The 24,303-nt window shown below is 35.2% G+C and overlaps 3 protein-coding genes across 8 annotated transcripts in view; 1 reads left to right on the top strand and 2 right to left on the bottom strand.

The window, feature by feature from the left end:
* Positions 1-12,127, top strand: part of LOC114936417 (facilitated trehalose transporter Tret1-2 homolog) — a 59,094-nt gene extending 46,967 nt beyond the window's left edge. For all 3 annotated transcript variants that reach the window (XM_029309585.2, XM_029309588.2, XM_029309589.2), the window contains 7 exons: positions 5,026-5,127; positions 9,723-9,856; positions 10,318-10,564; positions 10,630-10,914; positions 11,034-11,286; positions 11,438-11,778; positions 11,989-12,127. In XM_029309585.2, the coding sequence (XP_029165418.1) occupies positions 5,026-5,127; positions 9,723-9,856; positions 10,318-10,564; positions 10,630-10,914; positions 11,034-11,286; positions 11,438-11,778; positions 11,989-12,126 (1,500 nt within the window). In that variant the 3' untranslated portion in view covers position 12,127. The remainder of the gene's footprint in view (positions 1-5,025; positions 5,128-9,722; positions 9,857-10,317; positions 10,565-10,629; positions 10,915-11,033; positions 11,287-11,437; positions 11,779-11,988) is intronic.
* LOC114936424 (Mediator complex subunit 20) overlaps positions 1-24,303 on the bottom strand; it is an 87,546-nt gene that overhangs the window by 60,234 nt on the left and 3,009 nt on the right. Inside the window, exons 1-2 of one of the 3 annotated variants that reach the window (XM_029309598.2) lie at positions 19,184-19,320; positions 18,822-18,964 (exon numbers count right to left, since the gene is read on the bottom strand). In XM_029309598.2, the coding sequence (XP_029165431.1) occupies positions 18,822-18,964; positions 19,184-19,197 (157 nt within the window). In that variant the 5' untranslated portion in view covers positions 19,198-19,320. Of the gene's footprint in view, positions 1-18,821; positions 18,965-19,084; positions 19,120-19,183; positions 19,321-24,303 lie in introns of those variants that run through there. The other 2 variants (XM_029309600.2, XM_029309599.2) reach the window with 2 other exon arrangements.
* On the bottom strand, positions 20,204-23,185 carry LOC114936419 (antichymotrypsin-2-like). Of its 2 annotated transcripts, none has more exons than XM_029309591.2 (9): positions 23,012-23,185; positions 22,612-22,688; positions 22,163-22,410; positions 21,897-22,085; positions 21,627-21,825; positions 21,325-21,539; positions 21,080-21,259; positions 20,869-20,998; positions 20,204-20,782 (listed from the first exon to the last, which is right to left on the bottom strand). In XM_029309591.2, the coding sequence occupies exons 2-9, from the start codon at positions 22,628-22,630 to the stop codon at positions 20,619-20,621; spliced, it is 1,344 nt and encodes a 447-aa protein (XP_029165424.1). In that variant the 5' UTR covers positions 22,631-22,688; positions 23,012-23,185; the 3' UTR covers positions 20,204-20,618. The 2 variants fall into 2 exon arrangements, with proteins under 2 accessions (XP_029165424.1, XP_029165423.1); XM_029309590.2 differs by having other exon boundaries at positions 20,206-20,782; positions 22,612-22,676; positions 23,012-23,184.

The following is a 24,303-nucleotide window of genomic DNA, read 5'->3' as shown; positions in this document are numbered from 1 at the left end:
AGATAAATTGGCACATGGAGAATAAAAAAGATTCATAGGCAGTTTTCAACTTCGTCGATTGTGCAAGCGTCGTCAGATCGATTGTCACATAAAAGTATCGAACCGATTTTTGTTTCGGAAAAAAATTGACGAAAAATAGTACAATTTACGGAAACAGCAATGAAACAACGTCGCGAGAAACACGAAGCTCACGAGTTGGGATTAAACTTTCTAATGAATGAACCGTAGTCTTGGCTGAGTAATGTAACGCGCCGCAGAGTTGCGTATAATTAATGGCTGCGAGTTTAAAAGACAACTTTGCGCGATTAAGCAACGCGATACACACTTGCTATTCGCGTGTAAAGAATGGAATGTCACGAACAAATTTTCAGGATCTCTCATTGAGAGAGCCTTTGAATTTCAATGCAAACAAAAATAAAGCTGCTTCTCGAGACTTTTTTTATGAAATTCTTTCAAGTGCCGAACATTAAGTGCCTCTCCTCCAAATTTTATTTCTTTTCTAAAGTGCGACGGGTGAAAGAATTGGTCCCTCGTTTACCGGAATTCCACAAAGTATATATTTTACGCACATTTAATTTCGACGAATGAATAATTTTCTGAGCGACACGACTCGAGATTTTGAGAAACGTGGGCAAAGTAACAAATATGTCATATCCGATGTTCATTTCGCCTGTGTTTCATACAAGGCAGGAACGCTTACGTTAATGAAATCCGTTCGTGGAAGATCCCCTCGTAAAAGCTAGTGAAGAAGACCGCCTAGAGGTAAAAAGTGCTGACGAAATTAAAAGCTGTTACTCCCGGATCTCTTGACGTTTCGCTTGACGTATATATAACTTTTCTCCGTTTAAATATTTCCGCAAGCGTTTAGTTATTTAAATTTATAATTAAGACTAATAAAATTTTCTCTCAAACGTTCATTAAATTTTTAATAAGAGAATCTTTTTTTCGGAAATTAAAAAAAATTATATTTCATTAGAATATTAAAAATTCTATGCGTATGGTATAACAAAAAATTAATCCGGAAAGATAATAATGATAATAAATTTTGTTATATTCCGAAAGAGATAGGTGAATAGAGAATGAGAAATGTCGGCACAATAGGGTAATAAATATGTGTTACGCAATTATTTTAAAAATGTGATAAGAAGCCCATTGAAAGCACACGAGCAAGACATTTTATACCCCGTTAATACGAGCGATTCGTGCGACACATAACATCCTTTCACGGAGACATCGCACGTGAATTAATCACATCTGTTTGCATTGTAAGTGATACGACTTCTCGTTGACACGATTCGTCACGCGAATGTAAACTGAGAATCACCGCGGAAGCCGCTCTTATGCTTCGTTAAAAAAAATCGCGGCTCGCGTAGAGAATTTAATTATCCGGGATTATTAAATTCCCTACAGTCGGGAATTAATTACGTCAACGTTGATAAGACTCGACGACTTTCGCGTAAGAATTTCCGCAGACGGGTTTTAAAGAAACCCTCCCGTCGCGTTGCCCGTGTGTACATATATATATATATATATATATATATATATATATATATATCGCGTCATTATTTCGCTGTCTCGTTCCCGGAGCAGTGATAAAACTCTAATAGCGCGGTTATACAGCACGATTCTGTGTGCACTTCCTCGCGCGGAGTTCGCTCTGGATGCTGCCTCTCCTCATTTATTTCTCCTCCTGTCGGAGTACTTCCCGTCTTATCGCAAAAATCAGTAATTAAGTTACGTTTCCCTCGATACTCTCGCCGAACACGAACGCGCGATGGAACGATTTCGAGAGATGGCAACCCCTGTTTTTAGCTCGCGGCGAGGAGGGAGAAGGCGCATCTCTTATTAAATCTCGGCGCGGAATTATTATTAAACATCGCGGCTACTATCCGTCGTAGGATCGTTCGAGACGCACGTTTCGCATAGGGTTTACTCAATGTTCCCGGCCATGCGTGTTTCGCCTATCTAAAGCCAAGAGTAGAGAACTCTCGCGCTCGCGCACGCGTGGGATTTATTAATTTCCGGATTGTATACGGTCTTCATTTCTCCGCTCTCGCGCCTTCCACACAAACGCAATTTCATAAATTAATATCGAACGCAATTTCCTCCGCACTTCGGGGCTAAACGCCGAGATCGGGCATCGAATATGATTATAGATTCAGAAACGCGCGCGAGCTTTTCTCTCGTCGTGCGCTCTTTCACCCGTTCAATTAGAGTTGCGCAGGAATGGCAAAAAGGGCTGTTTTAGTCTCGTTATCTTTGGTCCTGCATTTAACAAAGAAAAAGAGCGGTCAAAGCGGGATTTATAGTACGAAGCGTTTTAACGACGTTTTCACGCCGCGCCGCTCCGCTTTGGAAAGATAAATTGCGGAGCCGATGCTCGCGAGCCTGTTTTTTTATCGATTCTCCGATGTTCTATGGAAAATATTGCTGTTCCGAAATTTGTAACAATAGCGAAAATATAAATCATATAAACGTAATCGTCATTCAAATAATAAATTGAAAAGGCACCAATATATAAATACAAATTTAGGTATGAAAAGGGCCAGTGAGAGCCAGTCACAATTATTGAGTGCGATAAAATTATTGTTATTATTTATCTCAAAAATAATTTTGAATGTATAATATTTATTATTGTATAAAATTATTATTTACGCATTTCTGCGAAATTACATCGCGCAATATTTTAATTGCATTCGCGCGTTTTCACGAGAGCACATATTTTCGAAATATAAAGGAGACAAGGTATCGTACTTTCTCTTTCTCATATTCTCGTTTCTTTATCTCGATGATACGGAAGTTGATGGGACACGCCGCACAGTTCGAATTATCTGCAAACTCTATTCCGGCAGAATCGTCCTCGTGGAATTCCCTAGCGTATCTCGAGATATTGATTTTGCGACACGATTTGCCGGAGATGTCCACAGCGTCGCGCGCCCTCGGGAAATAAATCCGCGGGGACGAAAGGAAGGAAACGTGAGAAATCGCATTTGGTAAGTTTCCGCGGGACTTATCTGTCATTTTGTCGATTATGGAAAATCGGCCAGCTCATCTGTCACGTCGGCGAGAAGTACGTGTATAACCGAAGAGAAAAGTGGCGGCGAAAAAGGAAAAAGTTACGCGACAAAGTGAAATAGATTAATTATGTGGAGCGACTCGCGAGGGGTGAAAAGAAAAGAAAAAAAAAAAAAAAAAAGACGCGAACGATCTCTCGGGAAAGATCGGTAACTCGGCATGAATAATCAAGAGACTCGCATTAAACCGGAAAATATTCTCGCCGTTCACCGTCGTCTTATGCTACCGCTTATTGATTTTCGCTGATGCTACTTCACTATCTACTCGTCGTTTGATGGCCAACCGAGGCGATTATTTGCTTGTCAGATGATATTTTCAAATATATTCATAACTTATGAAAAATGTCAATCAATAGTCTCTAGAGAAAGTTCGTACTCATCGTATTAATTTTTTTCTTCTCTTTCCACTTATAAATAAGGGAAGGTCTAAAAAATCTGAAACGGCTTAAGAATATTTTCTTCGGCTCTCGTAGATGTCTTCTTAGCTCGGCCGCCGAGACACCTTTGAGTGGCGGTTTGGTGACGGCGTGCAAAATTTTGTTCAGGCAAAACCAGTTCGTCGTAAATCACGAAAGGCGTGAACACAATGACGGTCGATATATATAATTCACGCGATTGCGAGATATCGGAAAATCTCGGAGACCGCGTCGAGTTGTATATCTAATGTCGTCTTAAATATAAAATAAATAAACAATGAAAGGGCTACGCGCCGCCTAGGCGCCTAACAAATCCGAGATCTTAATGGAGTTAGAGAGAACGTTCGACGATGATTTAGATAGGGTCATTTTACGACGGCCTGAATTAATGACCGCGTGTCGTTCGACTTTATATATATGTATATGTATAATACTTTTCGTTTTACAGTTCACTCGAGCGTGTTGCATTCCTGCCGATTAATCCCTCGTAGTTGCATAATATATTCATATGAGACTTAATTATAATAATTTAATTAAAATTAATAATTAAATGCTAATTAAGCTGCATTATGAAATTGTAATTAAATTATAATCATGCAGTTTAGTTCGCGCGGCATTAATCAATCAATCATCCGTAATTTGCAAAAAGCTGCGATGAGAGAGAGAGAGAAAAAAAGAAATCAACGCAATATGACATCTTGCTCAGATTTAATAATGAAAACGGAGTTTTCAATTTTAGGCCGAGTTAGTTTTTCGAAGGGGACGAGAACGCGAGGCTTTGACAGGGACTGTGAAGAAAATTCGCGGGTATTAAGGTCGACGTCCATATTGATGAAGGTCCTCGAACAATAACGGACCGATCGTTAAATCCGAACGAGCGTAATAAAGCGACCGGCTGATACGCGGTAAAATCCGAGTTATCGTTTATTTCTACATCTTTCTCACTAATATTGATCTTAACGTCACGCAGTTCGCGTCGGTCATCCTTTATCGAGACGTATAAAATGACAGAGATAAAGGCTTTAGTTATTTAAATTACAACGTTGCGTCTTTAGCTTATAGGCTTTTCGGCGTGCTTTTTTAAAGTCACCGCCGTCTCTTCATTATTTGGCCCAACGAACTTGATGCGATAACTTAGACGACAGCCCTCGCACAAGTAGCGTCTCTTAAGCCGCCCGACTATTGCCTAAATAACTCGCGTCCAAGTCGGTAAGATAATACGAATGATTGGCGGTCCACACTCTCGGTCCCCTCAAAAGAGACAGTTAATGTTTCTGTAGTCAGCAGACTGGAAGAGAGAGAGGGCGAGAAAGCGTACTATCAGCGGAAAGAAAGTTACGTGATAAAAATATCACGACGTACAAAATGAACTTTCTCGTCGAAGGGCCGAAGAAAGAAACTGTGACAAAAAGTTTCGAGAAGTTAAAATAAAAAAAAAAAAAAAATTCAAAGTAGAGGAAACAATCGCGCACATCATAAAAAAAAATTATTTTCTGTTCTATTTACTGAGATCGTTTGTTCACGTTCTGTTGCAGGTAACAACGATACCGGACGAGGGCGAGGATAATTTCAAAATGCCCAGGGCTTCCGTGGTACACATGGCATCGACGGCGACGAGACCGCAGCACATGTCACAGGTATAATATATATATCTACATGTTATCATTTTAAGAAGATGTCATCAAGTTGGGAAGATAATGGTAAAATTATTCTTATATCGTTCAGCGGGATTTAAAAAAAACGAGTACCTCATATATCGCGCGAATATCCCTTTATACGGGGTGTCTCAGACCGTATACGACGAATATTTTGAAAAGAAGACACATGAGAATGGTAAGAAATGGCCTGTCGAAGGGACGCGGCTTCGGCGTATCTAATCCTCGAATGGCCGTCGAATTTACGACGACCATGAGTACTTTTACCCGAGTATTCTCCAGCGATTTACCCTCATACGCCCCTATTGCGCGACGTACTCCTTAAATAATCCGGCGCGATGAATCTTTTCCTCCTTGGCAAAAGGCCATATTGATATGCAACCACCGAAGATAGCAACGAGCGTAATTGAGTGGTCCGGTTTAAAATGAATATCGAGGAAGGTCAGGAAGAGACGAAGGGATCTGTTGTTAGGAAAAAAACTGTCATATACACCCACGTATATACAGGATGTCCCAAATACCGTATCACATGTTAATGAGAGATTTGGAGACGATTTTTCTTCAGCGAGAAATAAGGTAATCATTTTTTTAATGTTCCCAATTTTTGAAATCATGTATCTTTGTAACTATAAGCCTTAGATTAAAATTTTGTTAAAGTAAACTTTACCTGACAATTAACTAAAATTTGTAGTATTGTTAATAATTTATTTTGACAAGGCTTAGTTTACAAGGCTTTTATATTTTCAATCGTTATAACTCGAAAATTATTGATGCCTGAACATTTTCGCTGTGGAAAAATCGTCTCCAAGTCGCCTCAGGAATCTCACCCCATTAACGTGTGATACGGCAGATCTAGGACACCCTGTATACATACTCGGTGCGCACTTAACACGACACCAGACCGACCATCCTCATAATCGTATAAGCGGCGGGACGACTTTTAAAGCCCCTTTTTTCTCTTCCGTCTCTCTTTCTCTCGCCTTCCTTCACCCATGGTCGGCTAATAGTTTTAAACTAATGGCTCCGCCGGGCTAACTTCGACCCGATGCACATCCCCGCGCTTGCGGAACCACCACCCCGAATATTCGCACGGCTCGATGCAAACGAGCTTTTAACGTCGCATCCGCGCGAGAGGAAGAGAAACGCGCGCAGAAGAAGTGTACTGAAAGAAATATGCCGAGAAATCATATCGCCAGATGCGAGCGGAAGCGAAATTCTTACGTTCGGAAAAGAGGGAGAGAGATACGCTGCCCTGCATAGAAATTTTCCGAGATTTTTTCAGATAACATATAGATTACGAATATCGTATTACGATACTGATTAAAAATTCCATTTATATTTCATATATGAGTTTTCAATTTAGAATTGAAACGACTGCGAAAATCCGTACCTTTTTGTTTTAAGCAGAATGGTTAAGTAAAATTGGTACAGAGTTTTACAAAATTGGAAAAGAAATCTCATTTTTATATCGCAGCTATTGAATCTGTTCAATAGAATAAAAAATAAAAGTATATTGGGTTCTTTATTTTATATATCCCTATATCACATCGATTCTCTCGCATTTAAATTTCCGACTGGATATGGAATATGCAAAAGTGCAGTTTCTAATCGTTTAAGATAAAAAATGTTAATATCGATTCAAATTTTTAATTCTATAAAAGAATACAAAATCTGTAACTAATTTTTCAGCTGTATTTGACTAATCCAGAGCTTCAAAAAAAAAAAAATTAAATATCGATCACTGCTAATTAATAGAAATAATATATTGTAATAAAATTAAAAAAAAAACATTTGAAAAAGCAAGTATGTAGCATTTGCTTGGATTTTTCGAGTTAGAATCGCGTTTCTAAAAAAATATTACACTTTACCAGAATCCGATAATTCTTTTGGAAGATCTGAGCAAATTGTAATTAAATCCCACGGAAGCTTTTCTATCAAACGTAAATTCTCACGTCGCGTCGCGCCCGATGATCGTGCGCGTTTTTCTTCAACTCGTTAAGATTCCTCGCTCGCGTCATTAATATAGAAACCGTTTGCCTCATCGTCTCGCGGATGATGCAAATACCGCATACTATACAGATAAATGCCGCTCGTATACTCAAAACGTCTCTTAAACCATAATTAATATTCCAAATTCTCCGCCACCGCTCTAAAACAAACAGGAAACTTATTGCCGCTCATTACCGTTTGGCCAACGTTTTCCTGAATGCGCCATTCATCGAGCGGCGCGTCTCGATAATTAGTCGAAGAAAGCGACTCGTAAACTTATGTCCATTATCCGCCGTTTGCGGTTCGCGCACGTCGCGTTTTACGAATAATTAAGATCGACAGCATCCGACGCGTGTTCTATCCGCCAGTTTTGCTCCAGCTGGCGATCGGTCACTCGAACTAAAAAAGTTAACCAAAGAAATTGTTTTAAGAAAATCTTTAACGAGACACTACGAATTATTAAATTACGCCAAGTGTCATTTATTTGAAATTATAACTCGAATTCTCGCGAATAAGTTCAACTCGATAGTATTAGATCAAAAGCGAGTCTTTATAATCGCGCGGAGTTACATTTTTGATTGTGTTATAATTTTCACACGATCAAAGAGAGGAAGGAAAACAAAGACGACAAAGAAGGGCTAATTGCGAAGCGGCGCTTGAGGCAACCCACGCATTTATTGTCCGGGAGAGATAACGATATCGTGCGCCTCTTTGGTGAGAAAGATAGAAAGGTTACACGGCGACACTAATCGCTTATTACGAACTCGCTTCTAACGGCGAGCGAGATAATTGAAAGTGCATGCAAATTTATGTGGGATCGGCGCTCGAAATTCCTTATCGAGCGCGCGTTTGCTACGAATATATGTAAGTCAGCGGGTCATCGCACCATCGACACTTTGGTCGCTAAATTTTATGTCTCAACATTTTATTGACGAAAGATTAGAGTTTAATATAAAATATCAGTGAACTTTTTATCGCGCGAGTATAACGCAATTTTATGTCGATAGAGTCAGCGCGCTGCGTTTTGTGGAATGAGATAAATAATATATACATAGATAAATTGTTCAACATTCACTTGAACCAGTAAAGATCGAGTAATTAATATTATACAGGGTGTCGCATAATATGAGAAATATGAGGGTTTCACTTCAGAAATGCATTTAACGCATTATAAAATTATATATCAGATTCGATCTTATTTCTGCATTATAATAAATTTTGTATTTTAACAAATCTGCTTAAGACAAGATATCTGAAAGAGTTGTCAAATTTAGCAAAAAAACAAAAAAAAAAAAAAACAAAAAAAAACGATAAAACAATTGTAAAATATAGTATCTTTCTCTCTCGTTATCATTAGATATTATAATTATTTTTATCACTGTAAAAAGATACTTATTTCATATTCAAACGCATCTCTCGAATTTTCTCCCGCAAATTCATTCCTCTGCACGAAATTATACCGTTGTTTACCCGGGAAAATGATACGCAGAATGCACACGGGACAAACTTACATGCACCATTGTCGTGCGAAGGATGCACATAACGTCAATGTACGTGTTACTTTGAAATAGCTTTTGTACATGTGTCTGTACGTGTATGTATACATAAACGCGGGCCACGCGAAATGTTTAGTATTCCTCGCGTGGGGCCAAGCCCAGCTTTCAATTTGCGGCTAGCAATTTGTTCGTCGGTTGGCAGTGCGAATTCGTAGCGATGCGAGCTCCAGATATATGTATATATCACTGTAGACCGTAGCATCATAAAGCACGGTGGATAAATTTATACCTAGCGTCGCTGTTTTCCGCAATTCAGAACTCTCTAACAAGTTACACGATTATTATATACATGTGTTAAGAGATGAAACGAAGTTTGTGTGTTAAAATAGAAAATTGATAAAAAGAAACTCAAATAATAAATCGAAAAGGTTTTGATATATAAATATAAATTCAGGTATGAGATCTTTGAGTTTCTTTTCAAGTACGAAAAGAACTAGTGTAAGAGTCGGATACAGATATTAGATGCAATAAAATTATTTTTAAATCCCTCTATATTTGGTTTGAACGTTTCGGTCCTTCTTTTTTATTAGCAAAAAGTTTTTTTATTAATTGATATGTTGAGGATGGTTGTTTAAAGGCATTTAAAAATAATTTTATTACACATAATATCTGCTCTTGCTAACCTTTTCATACCTGAAAAAACTCAGATCTTTATATTTTTATATCGATACATTGGCAGGTATTTTTTAAATATAAAATCAAGGTAGAAAAGAAAATACTTTTAATATTGAAAATATGCGAGTAAAATGCAAATAGAAATATTATCAACAACGTTGAATCGTTGAAATGGGAGTCACAGATTCCTTTCGACACCTTGCAATTTTCTGATCTTTATAGAGCGGTATGCGCGGCTACAAAGAATCAAGTAAAAGGAAACATGAGCGTAAATTTCGCATACCCGGTGATGTAAATAAACCAAGTTAACGCATACGCCGCATGCCTACATAACTTCTCTCTCTCTAGCATCAGCGTAAAAAGACGGTGGATAATTCACGCTTGAGTTCATCAAAATTATTTCGTTTATCTCGATAGGTTCTGGCGACTCTGGCATTATCTATGGGAACTCTTTCCTCCGGTTTGGCCAAGGGTTATACCTCGCCAGCGTTGGATTCAATTTTGGATAATCAGCGACCGCATCTTTATCAATCGTCCAACAATGACACGTGGTAAGAATTTTCGTAAAAATTTATTTGACAAGATAAGCAAATATTTTAATAATATATACGCTGTGGGGTCGGTAAAAAATATATATCAAGTTTCGGATTTCGATTCGAAATATCGACACAAACGATCGAATAAAGTTTACAGCTGCCTTTGATAGCTTACGCTCCTGGTGGCTAATTCCGGGATGCGCCTATTTGCGAGAACAACACGCGAGAGCTTATTCTCTCTTTCTCTCTACTCGGAAGCTGTTCGCGAATAATACTCGACAGCCTAGACACCTCGACCAAGAGCGATTGCATTTGCACCTGACGTTTACCGATACCCCGATGCAACAACATTGCAGACGATAATATCGAAGGGTGGCTCTTCCTGAACGACGTCTGGATTATACGCCATTATGGGCAACGATTAATGCAATAATGTACCATGACGCGATCGTGATCGCGCTTTCGATTTGTCGCAGGGCGGCTTTCTCGGTTACGCAACAAGAAGCTTCGTGGGTCGCGTCGCTGTCGATGCTGGGCGCGTGGTTCGGCGCTATGATAGGCGACTGGATAATGCGACGAGGTCGACGGTTGGCTCTACGTGCTACATCTCTGCCCTTAGCGGCGGCCTGGATCTTGACAGGCGTCGCGCCGTGCGTGGAATTGGTCTACGTCACCAGTTTCATCGGCGGTCTTTGCTGCTCGGTTATCACTATGGTAGCTCAGGTAAAAAAATAAATAAATAAAAACTCGATTGATCTTTGCCAATCGACGTGTTTCTTTCATGGCAGGTGTACATATCGGAAATCTCGATGCCGGGCATTCGTGGCTGTTTGTCGGCAATGTTGAAGGTCCTGGGTCACGTCGGTGTCCTGCTGTCGTACATAGCCGGTACATATCTGAATTGGCGGCAAAGCGCGCTACTGGTCGCCGTCGCGCCGTCGATGCTCTTTTTGGGGACCCTCTTTATACCCGAGACACCGTCGTACCTCGTACTCAACGGCAAAGACGACGAGGCGGCGCACAGTTTGCAATGGCTGCGCGGAGAACACGTCGACATACGACACGAGCTGCAGGTACGATTCCGAATCTCGCTAGCGAATCTCGATGCGAATATAAATAAATATTCACCACGTTCAATTCTCACGAATCGAAAGTATTTTCAATTCCCTGACGATTGAATGTACGTCTTCAGGTCATAAAAACCAACATTCTGGCTTCGAGGGCAAAGCAGTACGAGCTGAGTTTCAAGAACAGCGTGTTTACGCCGAGGCTGTACAAACCCATCGCTATCACGTGCGGCCTGATGTTCTTCCAGCGATTCTCCGGCGCGAATGCGTTTAATTACTACGCGGTACTCATCTTTCGTCAGACTCTGGGCGGGATGAATCCTCACGGAGCGACCATAGCAATCGGATTTGTGCAGCTCTTAGCCGCTTTACTGTCAGGTATTGATAATACTCGGTAAAACTACTAAATTTCTTATAGCGAATTCCGTTAATATATAATAAAGAAAATAAATAGAGAGTAAAATAAAATAGTCTCGCTTTCGCGTTAAAGATATTGCGTGTTTTGCTTAAGAAATCGTTTTATTTGCAGGATTCTTAATCGACATCGTCGGCAGGCTGCCGCTTCTGATAGCCAGCACCGTCTTCATGTCTCTGGCGCTCGCCGGCTTCGGCAGTTACGCGTATTACGTGTCGAAAACACCGAATTTGGGATACGTGGACTCGGCCGTGGTCGGCCAACACGACTGGATACCGTTGCTCTGCGTACTCGTATTTACGACCGCGCTTGCCCTGGGCATATCGCCAATTTCTTGGCTATTGATTGGCGAACTATTTCCTCTGGAGTACCGCGGTCTCGGCTCCAGCATTAGCACGAGTTTCAGCTACTTTTGCGCGTTTTTCGGCATTAAGCTCTTCATGGACTTTCAGCAGGTAAGCGTTTCGTTCTCCATTTAAAGTCGCCCGGATAAAATCGTACGAACTAAATTTTTAGTTTACGAGGAGCACATATACTAAGATATTTAAGACTTAATACTTGCATCTAAGTTTAATATCACCTATCATTAATATAGTAAATGTCCATGATTTCTTCCGTAAGTAATAACATAAAATCGCGAGAAAAAAATGATAAATTTGTTTCAGAGTCTCGGTCTACACGGAGCTTTCTGGTTTTACGCCGGCGTGGCAATCTGCGGATTATGCTTCGTGGTCTGCTGCGTACCGGAGACGAAGGGTAAACAGCTGGACGAGATGAACCCGGATTACGCGCAAGCCCGGTAGTATAAGGCCTCACTGACGGGGGGCCTCTCGAATCTGGAGAAGGCGAACAAGCCTTTACCGGGAGGCGCTTATCCGAACGAGCACGATCCGCGGGATCTCTACCGCGGCGGAAGTCGCGATCGGCCGGCGCTCGCGACTTCCGCCAGCGTCGCGATGCCGTCCGCGCGTGCCGCGCATCGCAAGCTCTCGGATTACTGCGGCATCTTCGCCGAGAAGACCAACAGGATCGGCAGAAACGTGGGCAGCTTCATGCAATCGCGGGGCCTCTTGCCGATTCGACGTTCGGTCGACGAGACGACGGCGGCGACGCGTCACGACGTTCCCGTCAACGGCGACGTGATCAGAAACGACCCTCCGATCATCCTGGAAATCGAAGCGAGGGAGAACCGTCGTCGGTGCGACGAGAATCGCGATTACGAGCGAGCACATGTGAGCGCGCCGAAGAAACACGTGGCCTACAACAGCCCGAACAGCACTTATCCGCGAAATGGACGGAGCAACGCGAGCTACGTTCATCGCGCTAACGAAACGGAACCTCGTCGCTCCAGGAGGCGCGAGTACGCGGAGGCGGATTACGACGCGATAAACGAGGCCTGGGGACGAATGGGAGGTCCGAGTATCTCCAAGCCGATTCTGCGAAACGGCATCAATCATAGCAGAGACGAGAGGCCGTATTACTCGACCATGCCACGACGCAGCAGGACCATCAACTTCAAGGATCAAGCATGCGACTCCCCGGAGGGACGACGACGCGCGTATCCGAAGAGCTTGCAGGATTTAACGGATTTGGAACTCGACGACATTATGGGATATTTCCCGTCTTCTTCTTCTTCTTCCCGCGGTGGGCGACGAGAGGGCAAACTCGAAGATGATTATCGTCGACGCATTCGGGATCATCGAGAAGAGGACGAGTTTTTCTTCGACGACGATTATCTCAAACTCTGCCGGAACCTATCGAGATTGGACGAGTATCCGCAAGGCGGTAGATACCAGCCAGGTCAGGTGCATTACGAGAGAGAATGTAGAACTTTCGGCAAAGACACGGTCGCCTTCATCTACTACAAGACGTGCTACTTATGATCAAGAGAGAAACGCGATGCAAATCGGGAGCGATCGGGAGCTCTCTCGGCGATAGACCGTCCAACGATACGCACGGTTCACGATCTCACGCAGAAATCCAAATGGTCGGTCGGATACGTGTTTAACGAATGGCGAATGCAGCTTTCATTCGAGAAATCGGGTTGGATTTTTGTGAAACGGAATAAGTTAGCAAATCTATCGGCAGTAGACAAAAATTCCCTTCCTCGTCAGATTCATATCTTCTTGACGATAACATATCTTTCAATCATGGTATAAAACAATGCTCGTGGATAAAAAAAACAAAAATATAGAAAGAGAGAGAAAAATGATCGAGTAACCGAGTCACAAATTGCCTTCGTGTCTGGCTTTAATAATTAAATCATTTCTCGACTGATAATAAAGTTATATCATCGAGCTTTATATATATACACACATATATATATCGTTGCTCCTATATAACTTCTCTAAAAAAAGCGTAAAATCTCTTTAGAAAATATCCTAAATAAGTTAATCTTTGATTTTTTACGCGCTATAAATTGTTGTTCAAAAATATCTTACTTAGCATTTTATCTTCTCGAAATATTCTTAATTAATGGCAATTTTAAGAAATAATATTTAAAGACGGCATCAAAAAATATTTGTGCAGACTAGCGTTAGATTAATCACATAAAATCGCGTGCTTTATATTTGTTTTGTATTATATTAGTTTGTAGAGAAGTCATCGTTTTTTTCGTCAGTAAAAATGTTATATTGTTTGTTAATAAGTTTCGCAAATATTCGAAGCTCATTCAAGTCAAGAAGTAACATTTTCATACTTCTAATGAAAACACGATATAATATGTTACGCGAAGAGAAATGTGTATATAATGTATATAACGCGAGTAAACGATATTAACGGAATCTTTAGAATAGGATCAATAGACTGCTCGTAGACTGCCAAGCTGATCTTTTTGCAAAGTAGTCAGTATGTATTATGAATTTATAATAATTTCCGCTACTACGTTTTCAAACTATTAATGGTGCTCGCACACACAAATATATATATACATGTATGTATTTTCCTTTCGAGAAAATCGCGCGCGATAAGCCTTGAAAGAAAATTATTAAAGATATTTATATAGCCGAACATTATGCTACAATGTGTTATCAATCAAGATGCAATAGTATATTCTTGGTGAACAAAAACCAGAAATATATATCTTTCGCTAAATCAAATTATCAGAGTATTCCGGGGCCTCTTCGTAGCACAGGCGCCAATGACTTAACTATGACAATATCGATTTGTAGATACGTCTACATATATATTATATATATTATATTTCGTATAAGATGCGTATATTGCGTATATATTGATTATTGTATATTATATACATATGAGACTCTATTGTATTCATGGTACTTATCGTCGATAATTGCGACGATACAGATAAACAAATTCTCGACAATACCACAATTTGCCAATTTCGCCAAACCGCTAGAGCGAAAGAGAAATTTGGTACTATTAGCTTATTAAGAGATCATATATATATGTACCTTGCAACGTTGGAAAGCAATTATACTAAATATTCACAGATACAAGGGCGAGTATCTCTTATATCTGTAATTGATATTCACTATTACTCAAGGTCTTCTGCTTTCGAACATTTCCTGCATTTCTCTAAAATACAGCCATTCGAATGGCGCGATTAGACGAAAATCTCCGTAATGTACGTGTATTTTGTATTTTTATATAGTTTGTAGAACGAGATTGAGAGAGCGAGAGAGAAAAAAGGAGCCAGAGAGAGAGATAATATTCACGACGAAGTATCTATTAAAAGTTGACTACACTTTGTGGTTTAACAATTTGCACTTGTGATGGAGTGATAATCCTCGTGGAGGAAGATTTCTTCGAAATATCTTCGCCGCTATAAAACTGTGTGCCGTAAGAAAATTCCAAACTCGGTAATAATGAATTGAATTTGATGAGCTGAAATATACAATATAAAAAGGGAATCTTTCTTCGCGCGAATCGCAAAGCGGAAACTTTTCTCATATCTGTAATTATTAACTGCACCCGTGAGTCATATCCCTGCCATATCCGATTATATTATAACGAAGTGTATGAAAGTCTCGAAAGCGCATTAAGGATCCCTATACTTAAAATATTTTCGCGTGTTTTTTGTAGACAGTGATCGATCAATGCGGGGGAGGAAGAACTTGCGTTTGCGCGAACTATATCGATTCGTAAAATACATTCCACTTTTTATATACGCACGACGCGAGAAAAATATATACGATAAGCGAGGAAAATAATATTACCAGCGTCGAAATATTACATAAATTCGGAGGGCAACATATCATTTAAAAGAGAATATCTTAATACGATGGTTATCGTACATTACTGTCTACAAGAAGAAAGCATATATTATCTTCCTAAACATAAATATCTAACTCTATGTTACATAGAGTGTTCCGAAAAAAATATATATACATATGTGAATATATGTGATATATATATATATATATACATATATCAGCGCTAATGAAATTCTAATTAATATTTTATTGTAAAGAATTTTTTTTTAATACTATATGTGTATTATTTTTCCATTTTTTCATAAATATATATGTTAAGTATTTTGGTAATCAAATCATATATTTGATAGAAAATACAATTGCGTTATATATGTATAATTTCTTATACTTTGCAGACTTATAAATCAAAATTTATTTAATTAACATTTAAGAAATTCACCTAAGTAACATCTAATTAATATTTAAAAATATTCCAATTAAAAAAAAAAGATATTTTAGTGTGAAATATATATTTCAAAACACTGTATACTCTTTACGATGCTCAAGGGCTTGGATACAGTATTGGGTAACTGTTTAGTCTGTAATTAGTTTTAACGCGATGTAACACGCTCGTGAAACGAGTGCGTGTAGGATAAACAATCAACTTCCAGATTTTACTTTATAGACTGTAATGACTCGATGAAATTAACTCTCGTTCTTACATAGTATATACCGCGCCGAATAAGCGAGCTTTACTATTGCCGAATGGCATAATGAATATATTATATTTGCGACCACACATTGCGTTAGATCTTCCATGTAAACGAAAATAAGAAGAACCGATATATATCTTCTCCTTTCCTTTCCCCCGTAGAAACGTTATAAACTACGTAAAACAAAAAAAAAACAAAAACGAAAAAAAAAAACTAAAATCTGCACTGTGCACTTTCGTGAATTGAAAATTTGTCGTAAAATATGTAGCGGTAATAGTGAAATTTTCAGAATCAGAGATTTCGCATTACTGCATTTTAGTCTTCACGATAAAACCCGATAAATGGATATCTGTATTGTACATGCGAGTGTGTGCATCTGCTGCATCCTGAGACGAGAAACAATCTGTGTGTGTGAATGAGGGTGCGTGTAATTGTACAAAATAATGCGAACGTGATCGATAACAGCTTTTTAGATACCTATATATCGCGCGATATACTTTACTTACCCCTTTTACGCGGAACACGAATAATAAAATGTTAGAAAATCGCCGAAGACCGAAATTGAAATATTAAAATCCGCATTAGCGAATTAAAAACGCATACTTAGCACGTTGCAATCAAATTACGAGTAAAAATAGGGATTCAATCTAGGAAAAATCAAAATATGTTACAATATATATATATTATCCTCAGATGTGAGGAAATGGCTTTTCCTCTGGAAAGAGAGAGAATCGCAAATTTTACGTATAATTCTACTTACCGACAATAAAACCACTATATGCAATTTATTGACAATAAATATATAATATTCAAATGAGAATTATAGCGCTGGCCGTCGCTAAGAGGATGATTATAAATCTTATATGTCATGTTATATATTGTCACGGATAATCAAATTAAACGAAACGTATTTTCAATGAAGGGAAAAAACAGAGAAAGAGAATAATAATATGGATAATATATAAATCTCAAGATATATATATAAATCAATAAATATTACACCGATTTATCTGTAACGGGCCACGTTTAACTTCGCTTGCTAGATTTAATATTTTTGTAATGATGCCTAGAGATATAGCTGTATTTGTATCTTTGTAGAGTTAATACTTACACTTTATTCTGCGTTTCCACGCGATGCGACGCGAAAACAACGCAAATAAATTACGGAGCGAAGCGTTTAATATTAGAATTATTTCTGTGCAAAAACTAATAAAAAGACTGTGCGTCGACATCTCGAGAAATACGGGCGCGCAATTCTATCATCGAATAGAAGATTATGATGGGCGAACACTTTTACTCTTTTCTTGCGATAAAACAAGAACACCAAGTAAGATGATTTCGTTCAATGAATTAATTTTAAGACCGGCCATTGTATTCGTTAATTAAAGTAATACGAGTAGCACAAAACTGTCAATACGACGACTTGCTTTAGAAGAGATATGCACTCAATTCTCTGGTGCAATATATATATACATATAAATATATATATTTACGTTACGGATAAGTACTTAAGTGATTTTGTTAGCGTCCGCGTTTACACCTCTCTCTAGAAATAACGAAAGATGTATTTAATGTACACGATCGCTAATGACACTTTCGGCGGAACTAACGAATCGCGTATTTGTATATACAGACCTATATACACATGTATAAACGCGAAAAAAAAAGACAAGTAATAAGAGAAAAAATATGTCTATCTGTTTAATACGCATTGCCCTAAAAAACTATCGATAAATAATAAAACAATATTAGAAGAACATGATTCTATATAAAATTTAATTTATGGAAAATTAAATTAGAAATGCAACAGCTTTTTTTATAAAAATTTAAATTATATATATATATATATATATAATATCTGTGATATATTAGATTTCTTTAAAATGTTTCTTTATATATTTCCTTATATAAAATTTTCCTTGAAGATATTTAATATCTTCAAAATATATTTTTTGGCGATAAGATAGAGTTTTTAAAATTATATTATTTATGTGTGAGATAGTACAATTTACTAATTTTACTATTTCAATTAATACTTTAATATATTAAATTAGCTTTATAATATGTTTTCTCTTATGTCATAATGCTTTCTATAATTTTTTCATTAGAAATATGTATTCATTTTTGACACTGATAATGATGCCAATTTTTAAAAATATAAAAATTTATGTAATGATTTTTTCAATTAATTATTTAGTATCATAAATTGATTAATATATTTTCTCTTTTTTGAAACGTCGTGTGTATATGTATGCATTCTATAATTTTTTAAGAATTAGAAATATATATAAATATATATATAATATATATATAATATATATATAATATATATATAATATTTTTCTGAAACTGATAATAAATTTTTGGAAATGTTAAAATGTATGTATTTGATTTAAAAAAACTTAAAAGTGAATATTGTAAAATATAAAAACAAGGATCAGCTTATGTTTAATTAAATTAATTGATTTATAAAAAATAGTAAAAGAATTATAGATTTTCATGGTGCATACAACATACAACGGCCATCTATGCCAAATGCTATGTACTACTCGTTATAAGCAGCACGATACGAAACGCGCAAGAGACGAGGAAACGCAGACGCTAAATTAAAGAGGAAAATGCACTTACCAAGCTGCGGCACCGACATGTACGTCTCGCAATCCACCAGGAATTGCCCCACCTGTACCGCTCCAAGAGCGACGACTCTCTTCGTGAGAAACTCGATCGTCTGCGGTCCTGTCCGGTTCTCGGTCATCGGAAATTGCTGCAGTCTGTAAATCAACATATGTGCAAATTATTTTCTACTGACAAAAATGTTCGACAAAGATTTTCGATGCTTTACGATAAGAATGAAATGTACGAGAAACGAAATGGCACATGCTCGACATAACCTTAATAAAAGAGATGCGCATTAATATGTCGCGATACGTGTCGACCGAAAAACTGAGAACTTGTAACGCAACAAGTACTGAAACTTGAGCATTACTTACACGGTCACTCCCATCTTAAAGTCACGTTCCGTAACGTAAACGCAGAGAAAACGTTGCAAAACAGACCCGGCAGACACTTGTTTACACTCGCATTCACTTGTGTCGTCGAGACACGCGCGCGATTCGAAATGTCCGGTGAGCGACTTGGCCACGAATTAAATATAGTGAAGACGCGCGTGTTTGTGTAGAAGTTCGTGCTCATCATCGACCACACGAGCTGTGTTCTGATTTGATAATAACAAAGTTAGTACTTTTCTCATCGCAAATTCTCCCTCCAATGAAAAATAAATTCCATTCAATCAAAATTAGATGTATGAGAAATATATTAAAAATTTCAATATAACTATAATAATCTGTAAATGTGTTATGTGCATACATATATGTATATAAAGAATGCGGTTCTAACATTGAACCTATATATTATATGTTATTTATATAATAAAGTTTACACAAAATATAATTTTTTTGTTAAACACAGATGCACACACTACATACTTAGAATAGATGAAGTAAATATTTTAAATATATTTTTATTTAAATTTGAAAACTTCAAAACAAAAGTTCGGACATGGTTAAATATAATTTTAAAATTTACAATTTGCAAAAAAAAACTCGAACTTTATTCTAATAATATATTAAATTGCTAAATTTTAATATTTCATAATTTGTAACTCAAAGATTATTATTGTCAAATATTACAATTGGAAAAAAGTTGTGATAATTTAATAAATGTTCTATAATAGTTCTACTTTTTTTCTATTTTATATAACAGTCTTTTTTATTAAAAAAAGTATTAGTTAAAGAATCAATTACCAATTATATAAGCTCTTTTTTATTTGCTACTTCATTTTTTGTAATTTTTATTTAAATAGCGCATCATTAAAAAAATTTTATTTTAATTGTCATGTTTAAATTCGATATTATTATGGCAAACTATTAATCCAAATTTATTCTTTGAAAAAGTATATAATCAAATATCCACAAAATAAATATATTCTACAAATTGTTCTCACAATAAATATATATATTGATATAAACATAGTTAATTAAATATCGCAGATTTGTATGATTATATAATCACATATAGTATATTCACAGAGAGATTAATCATTATTTAATATCTGATATAAAGAACGCAGATATATAATATCATTTATATTAAATATATTTGTTTGTTTTACACTGTATTATGCATATGCATTCGGTTAAATATTGCATATTTATAATAGAACATCTTTAATATGTAATAAACAAATATACTCACATAAAGACATCTGCCAAATTATAAATTATTTTTAAACTCAAATTTCCCCATACATATAGTGTGATAAAATCACAAAAATGTTACGATATACTTACACCTAAACTTATATTGAAATTTAAACGCATATAATGTTAATTTTTAACAAATTTAAGAATATAATAAAATTTATAATTAATTCTCTATTAGAATAGAGTATGTTATATCTTTTAAGTTCCGTATGCTTCCTAAGAACAGTGGCACTCGTAAAGGTTTGTATTCGACAACAAACATAAATGGACGACATACATAAAACTGGTCTTTATCTTTCGAGAACAATTTATTATAATCATAGATATCTGTAAATAATAATGTTTTATTGTAATATTTATACAATAATCGTTTTCAAAGACATCCAAAAATTATTCATGGATAAATACATTACCTTCTTCATAAGCAGTTTCTTGATCACTATGTGAACCTCTCTCGTTAACTTCTATGACAATATGTTGTAATATATTCACAGAATTTAATTCTGCTTCACATTCGTGTCCACAATCAATGTTCACGCCAATCTACAAGTAAATTTTTAGAATGTCTCTGAATTTCTTCTTCAATATCAGTTTAAAACATATATTAACATAATTTTGCCATACTTTACGTAAAATATCTTTTAAATCTACAGTAGTTGCGACCTTAAATTTAGGTAGAGCTAATGTCAAAGACTTATTATATCTTTTACTATCTCTTAATGTTTGCCATTTAAAATTGTTTTCCAGAGTCTGTAAATTTATGCGTTTATTCGGTAATAATATTATCATTGCCAGATCTGAATTCTGTAAAAGAGTTATATGATTAAATTTTATTCTTTAACATTTTTTAAAGAATGATAATTACTTACCAAGTATGGAATTTCGATGAATCTGGAACGCCAAGATGATATAGTTCCATAATTATATGTTGCATTTTGTAACATTAGCGGGACCAAATATTTTTCCGTTTTTGAAACATGAAATTTCCCTTGCCAATTATTTATTTCGTTAAATGGTCGTAACCAACTGCTTTTAAAGCGCATAGTATTTACCAACAAAAATTTTGTATCTTGATCGATATGTTCTGTTTAAAATATTTAATTATTGAAAATGCCTTACATAAATCATAATTTCCTTAAATTCAATGCAATTATTTAATTAAATGTACTACCTGGAGAAATTACATTTGACATCTTCATTGCATTCCAAATCAATGAATTAATAGTTTCAATAGCACGTACACTGCTGAAATCTGTTATTGTAATATAACATTTAAAGTCACGTTTGCAAATTAATGCAAAATTTGTATCTGGAATTGTACGATAATGAATATATACTGCATTTTTACTCTGAATTTCGTCTCTCATTTTCTGAAACATTTATTTTAAATGTGTTATTTTTGAAAAGAATAATGTATTATAATTTTTATTCTTTATCTTACATGTAAATGATTGCGCAGCTCCTCATATAAAAAATCATCAAATCTCATTATTTCACTATTAATATTAAGAATAGATTTTAAATTATTTCCTGTATTTTTATCCGCTACAGTAGAAAGTAAAGACAACATTGTATATATATTTAAAGAACAAACTATCACGTTCTTGTCGGGATTTGCTGATAAAACACTCTATGATTAAACACAATTAACAAGTTAGAAAACTCAATGCTTATACATATAAAATATCAAATGCATTGATTACGTACCGTATGCAAAAAACTTGTAAAGTTATTACGCAATGTCGATACAATGTCAAAATCGTCTTGCTTATTTATTAATATATTTTCTTTTTCAACTTGCTCAATTAATATATTTGCGTTTTCATTTTGCACATTTAATATATTTTCTTCTCCATCAAACATTTGGAAAATATCAGAAAACATTTCTAGATTGATATCATCATCGATAATATTCGATGATACTGAATATATTAAGATGATAATCGTAAACAATTCTGCAAAGAATATGTTTGACACAAAATTATAAGGAGTTTTCTCATCTATTAAAAATAATACTAATAATATATTAAACAAGAGAAATATAGATATGTACATAAATATATATACACACACATTAAACATGAGTATATAATATTGTATAACTATATGTAATTATATTAGAGAAAATATTTTTGAATAAATTGACATATAATTACCTTTCCACAAGAACATCATGGCAACTACAATTTTACGATTTGAGTATGAAAATTATATATTTCGACTAAAATAAAGGCTAAGTTATTAAACTAAATTAATACATTTATCATTAAATTTATATGCATTATACGTATATATAATAGCTTTTTGAATCTTTATACTTTGCAAGCGTTAAATATTCAACTATTATTTAAAATAACTATTTAAAATATTTTAAAAATCTAAAAAATTTAAATATTTAAAACTTATTAACTTGTTATTATTATGTTATTCAATTTTAATCAAAAATTCTGTATATATAAGATTCTAACAGTGTTGAACCAGCTATTAACAAGAAATATTGTCAAAAAAAATCGTAGAGAACGTCATGTTTTTTCACAAAATTCAGGTGAATCTTACGTGGTTTTACAGATAATCTCGAATTTTGACCAACAACGTCGAACTCCAATTTTTGAGAAGGATTTCCAGTTTAAATGAGATTTGACTGCTATATTTCGAGACAGTTCGCACAATACTGATAGCACACACTGTTTTACATTTTCTACCTGTGTCCGCAACTCGTGACCTGTGTTAATAATCGTCGTCAGAAATGTTGTCATCAGTAACACCTCAAGTCAGGAGACCGGGATTATAAAGCAAAAAAAGTTGATAAACTTTTCTTTTACTGTTTCTTATAAATCGGATAGATACCACAAAAGACTTTTTCGATAGCTGTGTTTATATTATCAAGTCATGTTTCATACGAATATATATATATATATATATATATATATATATATATATATGATTTATTAGTTTATAGTTATAGAAAATATCATGAGATGACATTTGTAACAATCAATTTTATATACAAAATAGATTGTTACAGTAGAAAAAATGTTGTAAAAATATCATTTTATTGTTAGTAAGAAAAATATGCAAGAATTATATTTATTTTGCAATAATTATATTTATTATATAAAAGTATAAGTAATATTTCAAACAGTTATATTATTACAAAAATATTAATTTATTATAAATATAAAAAAACTAAAAAATTTAGAAAACAAAATAATAACAAAATGGAATCATATTTCTCTTCTTTCTTATAAGTTTAATTGTAATAATTATAATGTATTATAATAATTATCGCATACGTGACGATGATTAGGGATAAAAGATTGGAGATTCGATGTTATGTTTAACCAAAATTATATCTCGGACGAAGATGAAGAAAATTTTCTATCTTGAATTTTTACACAATTAAAGTTCAACACTGCTAGCATCTTATATTAAATAAATATAATTTTTGATCAAAAAATTGAAACATATATAATAATAATATGTAAGTTTTCAATTTTTTAATTTTTCAAATTTTTGAAGTATTTCAGATAAATTAAATAGTCATTTAAAATGGTTTAAAGTGTAATACTTACAAAAAAGTAGGAAATCTAGACAACTATACTACTTTATATATAATATAATACGTATATTTAAATACATGCTTATAAGCATGTATTTAAATATATATTATAAGCTTAATAATATAAATAAGTTTATTATAATCCTTAATTAATCGAATAACAAAATAAATAACTAGCAAAATAAATTTTATGTTTCCGAAATGAAAAAGTATTTGGTCCCTCTAATGTTTCAACATGCAACATTATGGAACTTGGTAAGTATAATTATCATTCTTAAAAAATGTTAAA

The sequence above is a fragment of the Nylanderia fulva genome, unplaced genomic scaffold (assembly GCF_048542155.1).
Source record: "Nylanderia fulva isolate GAGA-0341 unplaced genomic scaffold, ASM4854215v1 Scaffold40, whole genome shotgun sequence".
In the NCBI taxonomy this organism is placed as follows: domain Eukaryota; kingdom Metazoa; phylum Arthropoda; class Insecta; order Hymenoptera; family Formicidae; genus Nylanderia; species Nylanderia fulva.
The sequence above is the reverse complement of the archived record's forward strand: the minus strand, read 5'-3'. Positions and strand labels throughout refer to the sequence as shown.